General features: G+C 38.4%; 2 protein-coding genes and 1 pseudogene across 4 annotated transcripts in view; 2 read left to right on the top strand and 1 right to left on the bottom strand.

Moving 5' to 3' along the window:
* Positions 1–11,326, bottom strand: part of STX8 (syntaxin 8) — a 241,991-nt gene extending 230,665 nt beyond the window's left edge. For all 3 annotated transcript variants that reach the window (XR_015554624.1, XM_014789508.2, XM_087440423.1), the window contains exons 1-3: positions 11,223–11,326; positions 6,396–6,495; positions 390–484 (exon numbers count right to left, since the gene is read on the bottom strand). Coding sequence is in view for 2 of the 3 variants with exons in the window: in XM_014789508.2 (XP_014644994.1) it covers positions 390–484; positions 6,396–6,495; positions 11,223–11,311 (284 nt within the window). In the remaining variant the exon portion in view is untranslated. The remainder of the gene's footprint in view (positions 1–389; positions 485–6,395; positions 6,496–11,222) is intronic.
* A 759-nt stretch (positions 11,327–12,085) lies between these two features.
* Positions 12,086–21,752, top strand: part of CFAP52 (cilia and flagella associated protein 52) — a 43,504-nt gene continuing 33,837 nt past the window's right edge. The window contains exon 1 of the mRNA XM_004433067.3: positions 12,086–12,155. Coding sequence (XP_004433124.1) covers positions 12,086–12,155 — 70 coding nt within the window. The remainder of the gene's footprint in view (positions 12,156–21,752) is intronic.
* LOC147914881 (COMM domain-containing protein 8 pseudogene) lies at positions 15,564–16,369 on the top strand (annotated as a pseudogene).

Below are 21,752 nucleotides of genomic sequence, written 5' to 3'. Positions count from 1 at the left end.
TGGAAACTCCAGAAGCAGAATCACAGCCCAGGATTATCATGGAAGCTTTCCTGTTGGAGCAGTGGCTAACCATGTTCAAGGCAGTCTAGAAGGTAGCAGAGCAGAGCTCTGTGTAACTACAGCACTGACAAAAAGCATTAGCTTCCTGCACTGTAAAGGTTACACCCAAATAAGTTCATTCCTTCAGTATGTCTTGCTTCGCCAGCACATTCACTGTAAAACATGTAACAGACACTTAAAATAGAAATTAAGATTACAGGCAATATTTTGGAAACCAGGTCTTCCTCAAGCTGTGGAAAAATCTGGGTGGCCCAGATTCCTTCTTTTCTTAAAATAAGACTGCTTTTCCTCCCACTCTAGAAAAGAGGTGGAAATGTTTACATGGATACATCTGATGTGTTGACACAGCTCTTAGCAATAAGTCCTTCAAAAGGGCGATCTTTTCCTTCAGATTCTGCAACAAAGCTCTGATTGTCACGGTAAGCTGAAAAGAAAAGAACACATCCTGAGTATGCTAGTCCAGAGGTGCTGAATCTACCAAATATCATGTAAACCCTCTTTACATACTAGGATCCCATCAAGGGAGGGTGGGAAGAGACGCTGAGCCTCCCAATGACAACCGCAGCGCTGTAAGGAATCTTAGCGGTCGCCTGGTCCAGCCACCCGCCTGATGCTTGCACCTGCTCTACAGCCTGACCAGGTGGCAAGTCAAACCACACCTGAACATGGAGGTTGACTAGAAACTGTCTCTTTGCCCTCACAATCAGCTGCATTCAGTCCCCTGAGAGTCTACCCTCTGACCCTATTTGTCCACGTTGGAGCCATGCAAGAAATTGTGTTCCCCAGTCTTTGCTCAGCAGCGAAAACCCCACGGTTCCCTCAACTATGCTTCAAACGACAAGACATCAAGTCCCACTGCCGTCCAGGCCAGTCTTCTCTAATCACACTGGTACACTTACAACCCATTTAAAAGTTTTATAGCAGGGTGTTCTTTTTATACATGAGGAATGTTAACCACACATAACACTTTTCAGGAGTGTGTGAATTTGCTCCAATCATTCTACAAACTCAGAGGAAATTTCTATCTGTGATTCTAACTGTGACCTTAAAGGATGGAGGAGGGGTGGGGAGAGAGCTCTCAGGAATTTGGAAATATGAAAAATAAAATTGCCGGGCCGGCCCTGTAGCTTAGCGGTCAAGCATGCGCGCTCCGCTGCTGGCGGCCCGGGTTCGGATCCCAGGCGTGCACCGACGCACCACTTCTCCGGCCATGCTGAGGCCGCGTCCCACATACAGCAACTAGAAGGATGTGCAGCTATGACATACAACTATCTACTGGGGCTTTGGGGGGAAAATAAATAAATAAATAAAAATTAAAAAAAAAAAAAGAAAAAGAAAAAGAAAATTGCCTGTGTAAATTAAACATAATCAACCATGGATGAAATCAGAGATATGTTAAAACAGACAGACTCTCACAGATTTCATTTGCTATCTTGTTAAAAGTAACAATTATACAACTGCTGTGGAAGCAGGGACTCCCTTCCGAGATTAGCAGAGTCCCACTAGGGAAAAAAACAGCAGAACACCAGAGGCTGGCCAAGGGCTACACACATCAAGCAACCCTCCAAGGCTTCAGCAGCAAAGAAAAGTCTGACCTTAACCCTTCTAATACCTCTGGGAACCATGGAAAAACCACCCACGATGTTTACTGGGAAACACCAAGGAAAGCAGATCTCTCTTCATTCAAGAAGTAAAGAGCAAAGCAAACAAACAAAAAAGCACAAAACACACAAACACACACCCCAGGCCTAACAAAAGTCTACAAAATTAAACACTGAAAGCATTCAAGAGATGAAAGATATAGCCATTAAATGTATGACTCAAATCTAAATTTGTTAACGTAGAAACACATTCATCATAATTTATTAAAAGAAAAAAATCAAGTCACAAAATGAAATGTCACCTACACAGAGAAAAAAACAATCCAGAAACTAAATACATCAAAATGCCAAGGCTGGTTATCTCTAAGTAATGGGATTTCTTTTTTGTTTTTCTGGTGAGGAAGATCAGCCCTGAGCTAACATCCAATGCCAATCCTCCTCTTTTTTTGCTGAGGAAGATTGGCCCTGGGCTAACATCCATGCCCATCTTCCTCTACTTTATATGAGATGCCACCACAGCATGGCTCGATAAGCGGTGCATCGGTGCACATCCAGGATCCAAACCTGCGAACCCTGGGCCGCCAAAGCGGAACGTGCACACTTAACCACTTGCTCCACTGTGCCAGCCCCTGGGATTTCTTAATAGTTTATAAGAAAATGATTACTTTAACAATCAGTAAAACATTTCCATTATCATATCTTAACAGAAGCTTTCCAAAGCACAGAAAAAGATGGAAAGCCTAATTCATATTTTAAGCTACACAACCCTGGTAACAAGCACTGACAGAGATAACATAAAAAAGGAAACCACATGCCAATCTCCCGTAAGGATTATAAACGTAAAAGTCTTTAAAAAGTATTAGCAAAGCAAATATAGAATTATATTAATAATGACAATATACTATCACCAAGTAGAATTTATGTAAAGAACAGTCTGACATTAGAAAATCTAATAATGAAGCTAATACTGTTAATGATTAAAAATAGAATAAACCTATGATTAATACAGCATGGAGGAAATTAATTAAAAATAAAACAAAAACAAAGAAAGAAAAGAATGGAACACTACTGCCTTAACTGCAATATTGTTTAACTCCGGTCTAGAAGTTCTAACCAATGCAATAAGACAAGTTAAAGAAATACATAAGGGCTGGAAAGAAAGAGATGAAGTTATCATCTGTAGATTGATAATAGCTTATTTGGGAAAGTTAAGAGAATCAACAGAAAGATTACTGGAAACAGGAAAAGAATTCAGTATGGTGATCAATCATAAAATGAAAAAATCAAGGGCACTCCTAAATTCAAGTAATAGATAGGGAGAATTTTTTTTAACTATTATTTTTAAACATCATTAACCATATTGATAAAACCTAAAAAATATCTAGCACAGTGCTTTGCCCATAAGAACTGCAGGAAATATTGCTGAAAGAAAAAGTAAAAGGTAAGTGTTCCCCAATTTAATCTGTAAATATACTACACATCTATTCAAAATCCCATCTGGAGTTCTTTTACTGGAGAGGAGATGGTAATTGAGGCACAGCACAAAATTTTCTTAATGAAGCTACACAAAATTACTCTAAAAGAAGGATAAATGAAGGAAAATATAGAAAAATCATGAACACGTATAGTAAAGGGGGCCTTAAACAATCAGATATTAAATCTTTATTAAAAAAACTACAAGAGTATGATGCTGGCAGTTACCAACAGCTTCATTAGTGCAACAGAACACAAGAAACAGTGCAGTTGTGTAAAAATTCAGTGAAAGAATTTGAATATTTCATATCTTGAGGGGGGAGAGAATTAACAATTTAGCAAATGGGAAAAAAATAAAACTAGATGCCCATAATACACCAAAATAAACTTCAAGATTTTAAAGATTTATGTGTTTAAAAAAAAATAAAAACAGAAGAAAAGCTTAAAGAAAATTTAGATAATTAGGTAAAATAGTTGTATAACCTCTGGGTGTGAAAGATCTTTCTAAGCATTATCTCCCCTCCCCCTATAAGAAAAGACCACAAATAAAAATATTGATAATTTCAAATAAAAATTAAAAATAAGTATGTCAAAAAAAAGTCATTTATAAAATCAAAAGCCAAATTAATAGAAAAAATATTTGTACCAAATATGCCAGATCAAGGCTCAATATAGTTAACATATATATAAAGAACACTTTGAAATTAAGAAGTAATAAGGTTAAGGGGATATACATATTTGGGCAATTCATAAAGGAAGAAATACAAATACCCAATAAATATATGAAAAGATACTCAATGGCATAAATAACAAAAAATGCATATTAAGCTATTGTATACTTTCACCTAACAGAGTAAGAAAGATTTTTAAAAGATAATCAGAATTGGTGTACAAATGTAATTCTGCAATATACATATATATGTTCAAAATGCTTAAAATGTTATACAGCCTAAATCCAGAAAGTCTACATTGAGGAATTTATCCTAACATGGGCAATAATGTAGCCACACTGAAAAGTCATTTATAATTAGAAATAATCTAACTGCCCAAGAAGATGATACTGGTTAAGTGGATCAGAGATCTAAATGTAAAAAACGAAATCATACATTTACTATATAAAAAATGAAACAGGAATAAATTCTTTTATAATCTAAAAATAGCAAAAGCTATGAGTGAAAATACAGAAGCAATTAAAGATTGGTAGTCAAATTCATTTAAAAAAACCAAAAATTTCACATGATGGAAGACACCACAAGCAAAGTCAAACAACAAATGATAAGGGAGAGGAAATAATCACAATACATCACAAAGAGATAATCCCCCCAATATATAGGGAGCTCTTGAAGACTAAAAAGACCAACAATCCAATAAAAAAAATAAGCAAAAGACAAAGTTAGTTCACAGAAAAATATATACAAATAGCACTTAAGCACATGAAAACATACTTCACTTGATTCATAATTGAAGAATGCAAATTTTTTTTTTGTGAGGAAGATCAGCCCTGAGCTAACATCCATGCCAATCCTCCTCTTTTTGCTGAGGAAGACCCGCCCTGAGCTAACATCTATTGCCAATCCTCCTCCTTTTTTTCCCTTTTTCTCCCCAAAGCCCCAGTAGATAGTTGTATGTCATAGTTGCACATCCTTCTAGTTGCTGTACGCGGGACGCCGCCTCAGCATGGCTGGACAAGTGGTGCGTCGGTGCGCGCCCGGGATCCGAACCCAGGCCACCAGTAGCAGAGCGCGTGCACTTAACTGCTAAGCCACGGGGCCAGCCCCCAAAGAATGCAGATTTAAAACTACACTGAAATATCATCTCTCACTTATCAGACCGGCAAAAATTCCGAAGACTGACAACACCCTCTGTTGGCCAGGGTGTGAAGAAACAGAAACTTTCACACATTTCTGAAAGGGGTGCCAAAGGTGACAACCCCCATGGAGGGGGATTTGACAACAGATTAAAAAAAATCACATATGCCCTGGTTCTGAGAACTAATCCTAAAAAGACACCTCCACAAATACAAAAAAAAAAAAGCACAAAGTTTTTTATTGCAGCATTATTCATAACAGCAAAGGACTGGAAACAACCTAAATGCCCATCCTCAGGAGACAGGTTAAATGAACGATGGTACATCTACACAAGAGAGTACTACAAGACCCTGAAGAAGAAGAGAGAAGATCTCTACGAATTAATATGGAGAGATTTCTATGATATATTATTAAATAAAAAGAGTAAGATACCAGAGTATCTTTTGTGTAAAAGGAAGAGATATAATGCTTATTGTTGCACAAAGTAACACAGAATAAACCAGAAATTAATGAAAATGGTTACCTGTAAGATGTAGGTGGAGAAGGCATGGATAAGAGTGAGATGAGAACAAGACTTTGAGTATACCTTGCATATAATTTTGACTTTTGAACAATGTAAATGTTTTACATATTTAAAATTAAATCAGCAAGGGTAGGGAAAAAATCAAACCCTAAAAATGAATATGAACAAAGGATAGCATAAGACAGAAAAAAAGAATCAATTCTAATAACTTTAAAACAGAATAAACAATATTCTTAGTGGGAGATTCCCAGTTAAAAAAAAAAGACAAATCTCGAACTTTACTTAGTGTTTGTAGTGGTACTTGTGCAGTAATTCTGAAACTATTTCTGTAAACTATAAGGCAGACCAAAGGAGCAAAAATATATTGGAAGCTTTTGGAAACCAGGGCTCTCACTATGGAAGAAGGAAAACACTAATTCGGAATGGGGAAGGTTAGAAAGAATCCTGTGGTGTTTGATTTGAATCGAAGGTATTGGTATGAACTCATGATTTTCTAAAAAATATATTTCCTAACCAAATCCCACCACTGTTTTTGTACAGCCCAAAACCTAAGGATGACGTAAAAAAAGACTGTTATCCTTTAGGCAAGAATAGATACTCAAAGAAGCGAGGACATTGCCTCTTATCCTGCAAAGCCTAAAAGATTTACATCTGGGGGTAAAGCGTACCAACCTTTGAACTAGACTACAAAATTGTAAGGAACTTTTAAGGCAAAACAGAGAAATTAAAAAGCTGTCATGCCCCATTTGGTTTCAGTAATTAAATAACTATTAACTGGTTGGTTGTAATGTCAATTAAATATATGTAAGCATATAGGCCATTACACAAACACACATACACATACACACACAGCGCCTCAGAAATAGGAGGGTTTTCAGACCTCAAAGCTCAAACAAACCATTTCATGTACTAATTCTCTCCTGGTCGTACCTTCGTTGTGTTTTCACCATTTCTTTCATACTGATTTCGCTGTTGAATTTTCTCAGCAATCTCTTGTGCAATTTGGCAAGTAGAATCGTATGTAGAGAACCTGTATCAAAGTCATAAAGCGAGAAAAACGTCTAAGGTTCTTCAAAAGAAATTTCTGCATTATCTAAGTTTGAGCTTTTAATTCTAGTCACAAATTCAAACGGAAGGGAGAATAATAAGAGTAACAGTAATGGCAACAGGTGTTGAATGGTACTTACTACCAACCAGGCTCTATTCTGAATGCTTCATTTGTAATAACTCACTTAATCCACACAAAAACGCTAGGAGGCAGGTACCATTACCATCTCCATCTTACACGTGAGAAAAGGAGGCACAAAGAAGTACAGCAACTTGCCCAAGTGGTACCGCCAGCTACAAACCAAGGTTGTCTGGCCCCAAGCCTGTGCTCCTAACCACTTTGCTATGCTGCTGATGATAAAGCGTTTGTATCTGTTCATGCATAAAACATCCAACAAACATTTACGGAGGCCCTCCTCTGTACTGAGCTCTGTTCCAAGCACTGGAGAATATAGGAGTGAACAAAATGGACAAAGTGCCTGCTTTCAAGGAGCTTAGTGAAGGGAGAGAGGCATAAAACAAATAAATATATAATATGTCAGGTGTTGATATGTGCTAAGAAGAAAAATAAAGCAGGATAAAGACAGTGACCGGCAAGGTGTGGAAGCTAGCCCTCCAGATATCTGGGGAAGAACTTTACAGTACAGGAACAGCCAGTGCTGTTTATCCTATAACACAATGCTCTGGGGACAAAGGACACACAGCCACCTGACATCTAAGCTTACCAGAACTCTCTCAAAACATTTACTGAGCTTCTATGTGTTATTCAACAGTGCTGGGGGCTTCGAAGGATTCACAATGAATTCCCAATAGTCCCTTATTTTTTCCTTCTGTTACAGCCTTTTTACTTTCTATTTGTTTTACAGAAAATACTTAAGTGTGCAAACACATTTCATCTCTCCTACCAGATGGTCTGCTCCTAAAGAACAGGGGCTATGCTGTACTATACAACCAACATATTTTCCAGGACTGTCCCAGTACAAAATATTGACAACTGCTGTTTGACCTAATGTCCCAATTTTTGCTTGAAAAAATAAATAATCCATTTCTTAAAATCTTCAAACGCCCACATATCACTCGTATACCCAGGGAACTTGAAAATGTCTGCTTGAATGAAGGAAAAAACAATCCCAATTGCTTCCCATAGGAATCTTATTATAGAAATATAGCAATGGCTGACAGCTGAGTACCTGATCTGGGCCAGGTCCTACGCTAAGAGCTTTACATTTTAAACTTCGTAAGGATCCTACGAATTGGATCTTTAACCACTCACCACTATACTCTAAAAAAGCATCATTCCTGTATACAAAAAACGGGCAGGTGATACAAGACAACACATCATTAAGAAAACAGGAGGGAAGCTGATAAGGACAGTTGGGTCCTGGTCCCAGCTTTACATTTCCCCCTTTTCTCCTCCATATTGGCACCTATGAAGAGAGGAGCTTAGGTCTGGTTCTGTGGTTCCAGACTGTAAATATGAAAATCAGTGAGAAGTACAATTGTGGGGTCAAATGTGGGGTATAAATGGTAAGTATTTCCGGAGTTCGGAAGTGAGAGAAATTACCGTTGGCCAAGGCACTCAGATCTGACAGGGCTGGGCCAAGAGGTTACATCTTGGGCTGAGGCACCAGGTTAAAGCAGGCCTCTCGTTCCAACAGGAGGGAGGAGAGCATTCTAGATGTGGCAAATGTGCAAGCACAAGGAGCAAAGATGGAAGGAACAGAATGTGCCTGGCACACTCGGCTGAGTGGCGGCCCTCAGTGGTGGTGGGAGGGTAAAGCATAAAATGGTCAAGATGAGTCGAAGCTAGTTTCTGCAGAGCCTTAAACACCAGCCTAATAAGATTAGACTTATAAGAGAATTTTAGAGCTGTATGTAGAGCATAAAGTGAGGCCTTGAAGAGGTGATATGCTGACGGGCAAAATCTCAGGTGTCTTGCCACTGATCCTCATGTTCTCACTTTAGCCCTAAAAAAGTGGTTCTGAAACCTTGCTACATTCTGGAATAACTGGGGAATCACTACAAAACAAAAACAAACACAATTCCTGGCTCCCACCCCCAAGCATTCTGATTAAATTGGTATGGGGTTTGACCTGGACATGAGGAGTTGGGAAAGCTCCCCAGGTAATTCCAATCTGTAGCGAAGTTTGGGAACCACTGGCCAAGTGTTAACGGGCAACTTCATCAAGGTATCAAGAACACAGTGCCTAAAGTACTAGTTTAGGAAAATTAACCTGAACTCCATTTAGGTAAACAGTTGGGAAGGAGAGAAGAGTGGCAAGAGATCAGTAGATGACTTCTCCAGCTATTCAATTCTATAACCAGTCACCAGTATTTACTATCTGCAAGGCATAGGGCTATAAAGGATTGAACTATGGCAGAAAAAGACAGCAAAAAAAAGATGTCAAGAGATACTTAAAAAAAAAAAAATGGGCATTAGTGAAAAATCTGATATGAGGAGTGAAGGAAAAGTGGGTAATTAGTGTTTTCAGGCCTAAGTGACTAAGAGGATGGTGATGCCATGACAGAGACCAAGGAACTAGAATGGGGAAACTAAAAGAAGTTTCTAGACTAAGAACTGGGCCTCTGTTCTATCACAAAAGCACTGAATATACAGTTAAATTGATATACGTATAAGATTTACTTTAAAAGACACAGGAAAAAAAGTGTGGAGAGCAGAGATGAAACAAGAATGGCAGAATGTTGATAATTACAGAAATTGAGTGATGAGTATAAAGGGGCTCATTATACTAGTCCACGTATATTTTTTATCTTTCATAACAAAACTTTTAAATAACAGACCAAAAAAAAGCCAACTAGAATATAATTTTTCCAGAAATGGTGTATCATCAACAAATAAGTTGCCCTAGCAGTAAAGCTGATTAACTTGAGCAAAGAACCAGTTCAGACAGTAATTACTCGCTACTTCTATTAAACAGTGAGCTTACTACTTGCTTTGATATGCCATTAAAATACTAACTGCTACATTTCACTTCTCAACTTTAGAACACTACACAGGAGTAAAGCATCATTGACGGATGATTTTCAATAGCAGGAAGGCAAAGCTGTAGTCAAGTCTGTTTCTATAGGTTTTTCAAAGTCCCATTCCATACTCCTTTCTACCCTGCTGATCAGCAACCTACTTGGCAAAGAAGCTGACGCTAGCACAGCAGAGTTCCCCCACTGTTTCACTTTCAACAAATGAGAAAGCCACTAATTCAAACTACTTGAGAGTAACAGGAAAAATTATAAATGCCTTTTCAAAACTCACTGTGGAAGAGGCCTGGGGTCCAGTGATAACTTCTGCCAAGCTATATGGATAATCTGGGGCCTCTACCTTATTTCTAATCTTGATTTCCTACCTTACGTGTAAAGTGAGGGAGTTAGCTTCCAGGAGGTGGAGGGCAACTTAGCAACATGTATCCAGGGCCTTAAAAATGTTCATACCCTTGGGCCCAAGAGTTCCACTTCTAAGAAGTGAGCCAAGGAAATAAAACACGAAACAAAGGGGCAATCTCTGCAATATTAAAAAAACATAAACAAACCCCTAATATTAAAAAAAGGTACAAAGCGGGGAATAATTAAATAAATTATGGTCATTCATATGATGCACTATAAAAAATAATGTTTAGAGTGAATATTTAGTGATAGGGAGAAATGTTCCCTGTTTTGTAAAACATGAGTGTTTATATACATATACACACACATATATAAAGCAATAAGTTCATTTAAAAAATCAATAATGGCTATTATTCCAAATGACTGAGTTAAATTTATTGTTTTCTCTGCAAATATTCAGTATTTTCTAAATTTTCTATCAGGGTGTTAAAATAAGGTGGAAAAAAATTAGTGTTAAATGAAGTAAGCTATCTGCCCAGATAACCTAAATCCCAGGGGTGCTAACTTTGATCTTGCAATCCATTCTCCTACTATCCAGACTGTCTGCCACTTAAACAATTATAAACTATATGAGAAGTACCAACATGAGGCATATACTACAAGAACTTTACAGAGCTAGAATATGTTTTTAATTATGACAGACAGTGTCTGTCATCACTCAGTCCTTGGGACTTAACTGATGAATAAAGGACCGCTATCAGCTATTGTTTTACTGCAAAAGTTGCTGCCATAGAAACAGTCCTCATGATACTGACTCAGATAAGGGTAAAATGCCTTAAAAACAAATGCATAATTTCCCTCTGATATTCCTAGAAGTTTTTTGAAGGGCCCACAAGTTCTAGGTCCTAGCGCCAACTGGTTACTAACTGGCTGGTGACCAGGGATTCTGAACCTCCGTTTCTCCACCTGTGAAATAAGGGGGTTCCCCAGATGGACTGGCACTGCACAGAAAGGTTACTTCGACTTCCCTTTCACAGGAGTCCAGGGAAGCCTACACCGCCAGCTCCACAACCAGGATGGGCGGGAAATCTCCGCGGCAAAGTGCAGCCGGGAAGGGCTAAAGGAATGTTCAGAGATTCGACACCATTCCTCAGCTCCCCACGGGTCTCCTCGGTCTCCCTCCTGGGCCACCCCGCAAGGACCGAGGGTGGCAGAATGAGGCAGAGTCCCCCTCAGCAGGGGAAGGGTCCTCGCTGCCCCTCCTCTCATCCCGAATGACCTCCAGCCCGAACGCCTAGCGGTCGCCCGCTCCCCAGAAGCCCGGCCTCCCCCCACAGACTCTCCGCGCGGCCGCCCTCACCCGGGGCTCACCAGGGGTCCGGGGCCATCGTGCAGTCTCCGCCCGCGCCTCGGACACTTCCTGCTCGCAGCAGCTGACTACGGCGGCTCGCGTGGCTCATACCCCGCGGTTCCACCCGTGCGCGACCGAAACCTGGAGTTTGCGAAGGGAATCTACACTAGGGCCTCAAAGCTCTGATGAAGAAAGGAAAGCGCTGACCCAGGGAACAGTAGGTTGGAGCATTCTGCTCCCGCCGAGATGCCAACAGCTGGGCGCAATTAAAATAAAATTGTTGTTGAACAAAATCTAAGCATTTTCCCGGAAACGGGGGAGCGCCTCAAGACCTCTAGCAGTTACTTAAAATTTTCTCCTGCTTGAAACAATAACAAAAATAAACAAACAAAAAACTGGTTGTCATAGATGTACAAATGTATAAATTTACTAAAACTCACTTTAAGTGAATTTTATGATATGTAAATTATACCTCAATAAAGCTTTAAAAAATTTGTTTTATCCTGCTTCGAACAAGGGACCCAAAGAAGTAGCAATTACATACTATTTTATAGCAGCCTTCCCATCAAAGGCAATCCACCATGTTTGATTAATTTTTAGATGCCATTAGGTGCTTGATTATATAGGTACCAAAAAGGTCACAGACTCTTTATTTAGGGAGGAGGGAATTAGTTCTGTGCATTTAGTGCCCCCTAAATTTCCAGAGCGATAGAAAGGAAAAAGAAGCCCTCTTCTCGTTTCCGAGAGAGTAAAAGACCAACTCCGCAGGATGGGTTTCAGCGCGGGCGGGGATCTGGCGCGCATGCGTACGTCTGTTACCATAACGACCAAAAGACGCTCCATCGCCGAAGGCTGGGAGGAAAGTGAGCCGAGTGTCCGCGTGATGGAGAACCAAATTTCGCCCAAGGCCGAAGTGGCGGAGCTGGAGCTTGAGGCTGTGATCGGCTTCAACGGTGAGGCCTCGAGCATGTCTGGACTGGGTGGTTTAGCAAACCCGGGGACGTGTAGTGCCAACAGGAACAGTGAGACACCAGGTGGCACCTGGAAGGCAGTGTGAGACCCTGGCATGAGCCCTGGCCAGGGCCAACCGCCGGGGGCCCAGACAGCCTCTCCTGTCCAAAGGCCATAGAGAGTCACTTCCCTGCTCCAAGCCTCAAGAAGGGAGGTGGTTTTTGCCGTCACCTAAAAGAAACCAAATTCCTCTTCGCCGGGCCAGAAAGAAAGGATAGTTGTAACCCTTCTCCCACTAGGTCAGCCCTCCCTGGCTCTAAGCCCCATGCAGCCCGCAAAGCTGCCTGCCCTTCCATAACCACCGGATTACAGAGTCCGTGTCGGCCCCCGGGAGCAACTAACTTCTAAAATCCCAGCTGATGTACTGAGAAAGGGCTGGGGAGGGACCGCTTTAGAGGGTAATCTTGTCCTCTAAACCGAAGGAAGGATTCTAATGGTGAGCATTTCAGACCACGATAGAAGGCGAAGAGGACGCCAGGGGGAGCTGGAGGAGAGAGATACTTTGGTCAGAGGATGCCTGGCGGATCTGCTCAAATCTTATTTATGACTGCTTGTGGTTTTGAACGTTAAGGGGGAAAATGCTGTTTGGCTTTTTGTGAAGGATGAAAACAAGCAATTGGTTACATTTTAGAAAAAGCAAATCTTTTTTTAAAAGTACATTGTGATGCCTGAAAGCTTTAAAATTGTAATAATGTAGATACAGAACAATCAATGACAAATTTTAAGCACATTCTAGGACTTGGCTCTTCATTTTACCTTGATGTCTCTAATTGACAGTGGGCACTTAGTACATCTGAGAGATCAGCCACCTTTAGAGCCGGTTACAAGATCGTTGGTAAAGGATCTGAGTGCAGTTAGTGCAAAGGGCCACGCTGGGGACTAGTGTAAAGGCTGCCGCATAGAGCTCTGCGACTGAATTCATGCTGTTTGGTGGAGCTCTGAGAGTAAATATGTGGTCACTTCCATCCGGATGTCTTCCTTGACAATTACTACTTATCTTGGCCTTTTAGAATGGCCCAAATTGAATTGTTTTTACCTTCATTTTGTGACAATTTATATTCTTTTGTATAATCAAATATACATTTATTTAGAACCACTATATGCCAAGTAGTATGCTATGCACTGTGAATACAGGGATAAATCCATAGCCATACTTAAGAAGAGGAGTTTAGAAAATTGAAAAAATACAGTGAAACCAAAAGAAAAATCAGCCATCATTACATTTCCCAAAGATATCACTGTTAAACTTTTGGTGTGATCCTTTCAAATATACACTTACATATAAATATTTTTTTTTAATAAAAACAAACTTATGCTGTATATATTATCTTGTAATCGAACTTTATTTCCACTTAACAGTATGTCATGTAAATCTTTCCTTGGCAGTAAATATACTCTGTCCCATAATTTTTAATATATTTTAATATGATATTCTGTTGCACAGATGTCATAATTTATTTAAACAATGCCCTGTTATTAAGCATTTAGGATAATTTCCATTTTTTCCATTTATTTTTAAATGCTACAAAGAACATCTGCATAGCTAAATCTTTTAACTCTACCTTTTTTCCTTAGGTCAAATTCCAAGTACATCTTAAAGACTTTTGATGTATCCTCCAAAGGCCATATTATACACAACAGAAATGTGTACCAAAAAAAAATATGTGGGAATATTTATAGTAGCATAATTTCAAATAGCTAAAAACTACAATGAAAATGTCCATCAAAAGTAGAAAAGACAAATAAATTGTGGTCTATTCATACAACAGACTACTCTGCAGCAATGAAAAAGAATTAACTACAGCTACACACAACATGGATAGAGCTCACAATCATAATGTTGAATGAAAAAAGCCAGAAGAAAAAGAATACATACTGTATAATTCCATTCGTTTAAAGTTCTAAAATGAGGAAAATTAATTTACAGGAATAGAAATCAAAACAGTGATTACATTTGGGGAGATGTAGACTGGGAGAAGGCACATAGGGGACGTCTGGGGGGTGGTAATAATCTACTCCTTGACTTGGGCTATAGTTAAATAGGTGTGTTTACTTGGTAAAGTTATTGAGTTTTCTGTATTTTTGTCTTCAATGAAAACTGTTTACTTAAAAAGTCTATACTACCTCTCAAAAACAAATAAGCAAAGCTTTATGAAAGCTTGGGAGAAAGATTCTATTCTAGGCTTGAGTGAAGTCAAGGAGGAGTTAATTCAAATAGTCTTTAAATTTGAGTAGGAGTCAGTGAGTAAAGACTGAGAGGCAGAATATTCCAGATAGCAGGAATAGGGTGAGCAAAAGAGGAAGGTGAAGAAGTGTGGTGCCTGGTTGGGGAATAGCAAAAAGCCTGGTGTGGCTTAAGTATCAAGGACTGGCCAGATAACACAGCAAAGAGAGCCTGAGATTAGATTGTGGAGGCCTTAAATGCAAGGTAATTGAGTTTTGCTTTCACACAGAAACAAATTAGAAGCAAAAGCAAAGCCTTTTTTATCATTGTGCTGCTAAAACTCATTGTAGAGTTACATGATAGTTTATGAATTTTAATGAGGGTGTAAATATGTAACTGCACTTGACTCTTATAGGCATTGTATTTTTTTTTTTTAAAGATTTTATTTTATTTATTTTCCCCCCCAAAGCCCCAGTAGATAGTTGTATGTCATAGCTGCACATCCTTCTAGTTGCTGTATGTGGGACTCGGCCTCAGGATGGACGGAGAAGTGGTGCCTCTGTGCGCACCCGGGATCCGAACCCGGGCCACCAGCATCAGAGCGCGTGCACTTAACCACCAAGCCACGGAGCCGGCCCTATAGGCATTGTATTTTGACAGGAATTTATTATTTAAGCAAACCAGATATAGTCGTGTTGCTTATGAAAACATTTTATAAAGCTATAGTCATTAAGAGTTTGGTATTGACACAACAGTCACATTCTTCAATTGACTGGAGTAGATAAGCCCATGATTTTCCCATTATACGAAGAGTTCTTAAACTAAAATCAGCAGCAATAACAAAATAGATCAGGATTTGGCACCTTATAGCCAGTGGGCCAAATCTAGGCCTCTGCCTGTTTTTGTAAATAAAGTTTATTGGAACCCAGCCGTGTGCGCTTGTCTATGTATTGTCTATGGCTGCTTTTACACTACTATAACAGACTTGAGTAGCTGTGGTCCACGAAGCCTAAAATATTTACTATCTGGCCCTTTATAGAAAATACTTGCTGATCCCTGAAATAGATAATGGGTAAAGAAATATAAATGAAAGAAATATAAATGGCTACTAGCTCAAAATGCTTTAAAAAATGCTATTAAAACAATGACTTTTTTAAAATTTCTCAGATTGGTAAAAGCTAAAAATATGGATAATAGTAAGGTGAGAATAAGAAATGGTTCTCAATTACTATTGCCAGGAGTATAAATTTTACAACTTTTCTGAAAGACAGCTTTGTAGTGACTCTTACAATTTTTAATGAAAATAATCTTTGAGCTTTTTAGAACTCGAGTCACTTATTCGAGTCTTCAAAAAATTATAAACAGTGAGATTCACTGTGGTATTGTGTATAATATCCCAAATATTGGAGGAAACCCAAATATTCATTGGTAGGAAATTGGCTTAGAAGAGGGGGCGCCCTTGTGGCGGCTGCAGAAGCTTCCAGCCAAGCTGCGCCTACAGCTTCTTCACAAAATAATTGATGGCATTTGTGGTCGAACTTATCCTCTCTACCAGGATTATCACAGTGTTTGGGATTCAACAGAACGGATGCATGTTCTAGAAGATATTACCAAATTTTTCAAAGCCATAGTTGGAAAAAAAGTTATCTGATGAAGAGATAGTTCAGCAATTGAATCAGTTGAATTCACTTCATCAAGAGGCTATCATGAAATGCTTGAAAAGTAGAAAAAAAAAATAAGGTCAGTCAGGGTCTGTCAGAAGAAATAGTTGATATTTCCTCTGCCTGGCTATAAGATTTTGATTGGCAGTTAAAGCTTGCACTTTCTAGTGACAAGATTGCTACGTTACAAATGCTGCTTTTAAACTTTCATCTAGATGTAAAAGAAAATGATGAAGTCAAACCATATTCTGTTGAAGTGAGTAAAGAAGAGCTGCAGAATCTAGTAAATTCCTTGGAAGCAGCTAATAAGGTGGTCCTGCAGTTGAAATAACTGGGTGTAATGAATACCAACATTGTCAGATTCCACTGCTGCAACTGACACAGCAGAGTGAATACTGTGTGCTCAGGAAACCTGCCATACAAATTTATCAACTTCTCTAAAGAACAGGAAATTACGTGGTTGGCAGCAAATGCATGAAAAATGAAAAAGCTATAATAGGAGTTTATATTTTTATAATGACTGTTTTGCCTCATTTATTAAATATTTGAGAAATCTTTATAGATATACAGTTTTATTGAAAGCTAAAAATAGGCTCTAAAGTAATGTAAACATACAAAGCACAAATATACTTAAATATTGCTTAAAGAAGTATGTGAATAGCAAGGAAATGTATTATGGATATATATGATTAATTTGTAATATTTTTTAAAAATAGCTTTTAAAGAATGTATAAGCTGCATATGTAACTCAGGAAATTCCATATCTTTCTCATATTTCAAAGGAAAGATTATAAAATATAGAATTTCTTACAGAAAGAAGCTCTTCTTCAGACATGAACAAGGAAAAAATAACAACTTATTAGAACAATTTTGAGTTTATGAATTTATAAATTCTGGAAACTAAAATCTTATAACACAGGAAAAAAGGAAAATAACACTGTTACTTCTGCATTTCTATGTCTGGTCAGGAGAGTATGCTCTGATGAGACAAGAATGGATATCATTGTATAGTGTATATATTACTATTCAGATATCAGCTAAGAATATATATAGGTGCATTTTTGTTATAAACCCTTAATGTTGAATTTAACAGTTTTGGATGTTAACTTCATTGGAAAACAAACCACTTTTAATTTCAGTTAACTTTAAACACAAGCATTCTGAACAAACAAAAACGTCATTAAAAAAAAAAAGAAATTGGCTTGAAAAATTGTAGTCCAGGGGCTGGCCTGGTGGGGTAGTGGTTAAGTTCACGTACTCCACTTCGGCGGCCCGGGGTTCTCAGCTTTGGATCCTGGGCCTCCACCTGCACACCGCATATCAAGCCATGCTGTGGCAGGTGTCCCACATATAAAGTAGAGGAAGATGGGCGTGGATGTTAGCCCAGGGCCAATCTGCCTCAGCAAAAAGAGGAGGCTTGGCAACAGATGTTAGCACAGGGCTAGTCTTCCTCACACACACACACACAAAATTATAGTCCAGAAGTGTTTTGGAACTAGATGGAGGTGGTGGATATACAACATTGTCAAATGCCACTGGATTGTTCACTTTAAAATGGTTAATTTTATGTTATGTGAATTTCACCCCAATAAATTATTTTTTTTAATTATAGTTCTTTTGTGCAACAAGATACTATATAATCCTTAAGAAAAATGAGATAAATCTATATGGAATAACGAGGAAAAATGGTAAAGATATATTAAGTGCAAAACGCAACTTGCTAGACAGTATGTAATGTATGAGCCTATTGTAGTTTAAATAAAGTGTGTATGTGTGTACAGAGAGACTGAGAAAGAGAGAGGTGGGGAAACAGTGTGTGTGAGTATGCATGGAGAAAAGAGGAAAAGTACTCATTGTAGGGGACACGTGTGGTTTTGGCTACTCAACATCTTGAATATCCTTCTATTTGAGGAGAATCCCAAGATAGGTATGAGCAGGTTCTACTGCCTCTGGTGAGGGCCAAAACGGGGCAGATATTTCTTCTGCTAATTCCTTGGCAACCAATTCAGAGACATGTGACATAATAGGCTCAGCCAATCAGACGTTCCCACCCAAAACTTCCACTCTTAAGAGAGTGATACAAAGGAACAGAGCACTGTGGCAGTCAAATGTTGCATTGTGTGTTGAGTGGGGTGGCAATGAGAATCCCTTAGTTCATGTCACTTGGTCTTGCCTTCCTATTGGTCCTGCCTATTTCTCAAGTGTGATTTTACACACTTTCTATCAATTCTGTGAGCTATTTGTATTCTTTTCATGAAATTCTTTTTTCTGTCAAACTTAGCCAGAGGTGATCTTTCTTATTTGCAACCAAGAACCCTAATTATTAAGTGCAAAGAAAATAAATCTGAAGAAATACACATCTACATGTTAACAATGGTTATCTTTGGGCAAAGAGTATTATAGGGTACTTTTACTTTTGTGTTTTTATCATAAAATAGTTCAACTCTACAGAAAATTAGAGAGAATGCTATAATAAATAACAGGTACCTGCACATAGAATTAGCAAATTTTGATACTTATCCTTATTTGAGTTAATGTTTTTAAGAAAAAAAAATTATACATTTTAAGTTCTCTGTCCTATCACGCTATTCTATCTTTTCTCCCTCTCTAGAGACAATCACTATCCTGAAGTTAATGTGTACCTTCCTATGTTTTAAAATGTTACAATATATATTTAAAATATTAAATATACTATATATACTACACTATATATAATTTATAATGTAAATTTGCATGTTTTTATATTTTACATATAGTATCATGCTGTGCTTATTTTGAAATCTTTTTTTCACCCAACATTATTTGTGCAGCGTATCCATGCTGATTGATGTTGATTTAATTTGCTTTAACTCCACTACTCCCTTGTGTAAATATACCAGTATTAATTATCTATTCCCCTGTTGATGCTGTAGAGGAGGAAAACTTTTCCTTTCTTCCCTTCTAGGTTCTTTGGCTGGTCTAATAATTAAATTGACATAAAACAGATTAACAGGAGAAAAACAAATTTAATTTTGTATGTACAGGAGCTTATAGAAACATGAAACTCAAAGTGACCAAAGCAGGCAGCTTTTATGCCTTTTAGACAAAGAAACAATAAATTTGTGAAGAATTGACAAGACAAAGGGATTTGGGCTTGGAGTAGTAAGTTAGTAAAGAAGTAACAAGGTTTGTTTATACATCCTTCTTGGCCCTGAATTCCCTGTCTCTGGTGATAAGACTGTCTCTCTTTCTCCTGAAACAGGGAGGATATCTTTCACATGAGAGATTTATTTCCTGCTTTCAGGAGGACAAAGGAGGGTCAGAGTGTCCTTCTTGCACTGGCTATTTCTTAAGTAACTTTAATTCAAAATAATCAATATGTCCAAATGGTGTATTTAGGGATGGCCTGCCCTAAACCCCATCACTGGGCTTTTAGTTTATTTCCAACTTTTTGATATTACAAACAATCCCACAGTGAACACCTTTGGACATGGCTCATGGGCACAATTGCAAGTATTTCTCTACGTTATATACTGAAGAGTGGAATAGCTTGGTCCTATGGTATGTCCATATACAACAATAGTCAATATGGACATGTTGTTTTCCAAAGTAATTCTACCAATTTACCCTCCCACCAAGCAATGTATAAGTGTTCCCTTTGCTCCATATCATCACTAATGCTTGGTATTGTCAGCCCTTTTAATCTTAGCCATTATGATGGAAATGAAACGGTATCTCATTTGGGATATAATTTCCCTGATTATTTGTGAAGTTGCATATCTTTTCATTTGTTTATTGGCTTTTGAATTTCCTCCATCATAAATCTCCTGTTCATATCCTTTGTTCATTTTTCTGTTGGGCTGTTTGTGTTTTTCTTATTGCTTTGTAGTAGTTCTTTGTATATTCTGGATATAATCCTTTGTCTGTTACATGCATTGCAAATATCTTCTCCTGGTATGGGTTTTTCTTTTCATTTTTTCTTTTGTCATTAAAAATTTTTAATTTTTAACATAACTGGGTACATATATTGGCCTTTTTTGTTAGGATTTGCTTTTTTGTGTTATGTTTAAGAAATCTTTTCCTGCAATTTATATATACATTAAATCTTGTTTTTCACATTTAGGTTCTTGATCTACCAGGAATGTATTGTTTGTGGATGGTGTGAAGTAGGGATCTAATTTTGCTTTTTCCATGTGGATAGCCATATGATTGTTTAAAGGAGCCGGCAGTTAGAAAAAAATATATATTTTAGTAGAAATAGATCACACAAACCTTAGTATTATGAGAACTTACTGCATAAAAAAGGAATGATCACAATTAAAGTGAAAGAAATCATTTATTCAATAAATACATTTGGCCATCTGAGCAGAAAAAAATCTGTTTAGCTGCTGGAATCACATTATGCACCAAAATAAATTCCAGAGGGAGTTAAATATAAAAGGTGAATTCATCAAAAGACCAGAAGACTGTATTAATAAATATTTATGACTCTTTTGATGGGAAAGGAAATAGCAATAAAAAAGATTTTAAAATACCCAGGAATAAAAGTAGTAAGAAATGTGTGAAATCTTAATGAAGAAAACTTGGGAATGCTACTGGGGGACCTAAAAGGAGACTTCATGGAGAAACATTCTATTTTTAGAAAGGAGATATAATGTATTATAAAAATTATTTTTCCTTAAATTAATCTATACATTTAATGACATTCCACTAAAAACATGAACATGATTTTTTAACTACTCAAGCTGACTTTAAAGTTTATATTGTGGGGCCGGCCTGGTGGCGCAAGCAGTTGAGTGTGTGCGCTCCGCTGCGGTGGCCAAGGGTTCACCCATTCGGATCCCAGGCATGCACCGATGCACTGCTTGGCAGGCCATGCTGTGGTGGCGTCCCATATAAAGTAGAGGAAGATAGGCACGGATGTTAGCCCAGGGCCAGTCTTCCTCAGTAAAAAAAAAGAGGAGAATTGGCAGATGTTAGCACAGGGCTGATCTCCTCACACACACACAAAAAGTTTATATTGTAAAATAAAACATGAAGAATAACCAAAAAAATTCTGACCCAAGATGAATAATAAGAGAAGACCTGTGTCTATTTCATGTTAGAACATATCACAAGGGTTTGTAATTGTTGAGATGTTTCTTGGCAAATATCTGGAGGATGGGTTCTCACTGTGAGAGGTCCTGGGCTTCCTCAGAGCTCCTGGTGGAGGCTTAGAACTAAAACCAAATTTTTATCTTTACCAAACTTTTGCCTGAGGTAGTGAATTCATACCTCCCTGTGCCTACACACTCACCCAGAAGGGCTGCTCGTGGTCTGTGGCCTTGCGCTTCTTGGGATTACAAGAATAGGAGCCAGCCCTGATAGCCTAGTGGTTCAAGTTCGGCACTCACCACTTTCGCAGCCCGGGTTAGCTTCCTGGGGGCAGAACCACACCATCCGTCAGTTGCCATGCTGTGGCAGTGGCTCACGTAGAAGAACTAGAACGACTTACAACTAGGATATACAACCATGTACGGGGCTTTGGGAGGGGAAAAAAAGAGGAAGATTGGCAACAGATGTTAGCTCAGGGCCAATCTTTCCCTGCGGAAAAAAAAAGAAAAAAATGAATTGGCCCTAGGGCCTTGCTGTCCAAAGTGAAGTTCTGGACTAGCATCAGCATCACTTGGGAGCTTGTCAGAAATGCAGACTCTCGGCCCCATCCCAGACCTAAAATCAGAATCTGCTTTCAACTG

This window comes from Ceratotherium simum, chromosome 16, assembly GCF_057802395.1.
Source record: "Ceratotherium simum simum isolate JZ-2026a chromosome 16, ASM5780239v1, whole genome shotgun sequence".
Taxonomy (NCBI): Eukaryota; Metazoa; Chordata; class Mammalia; order Perissodactyla; family Rhinocerotidae; genus Ceratotherium; species Ceratotherium simum.
The sequence above is the reverse complement of the archived record's forward strand: the minus strand, read 5'-3'. Positions and strand labels throughout refer to the sequence as shown.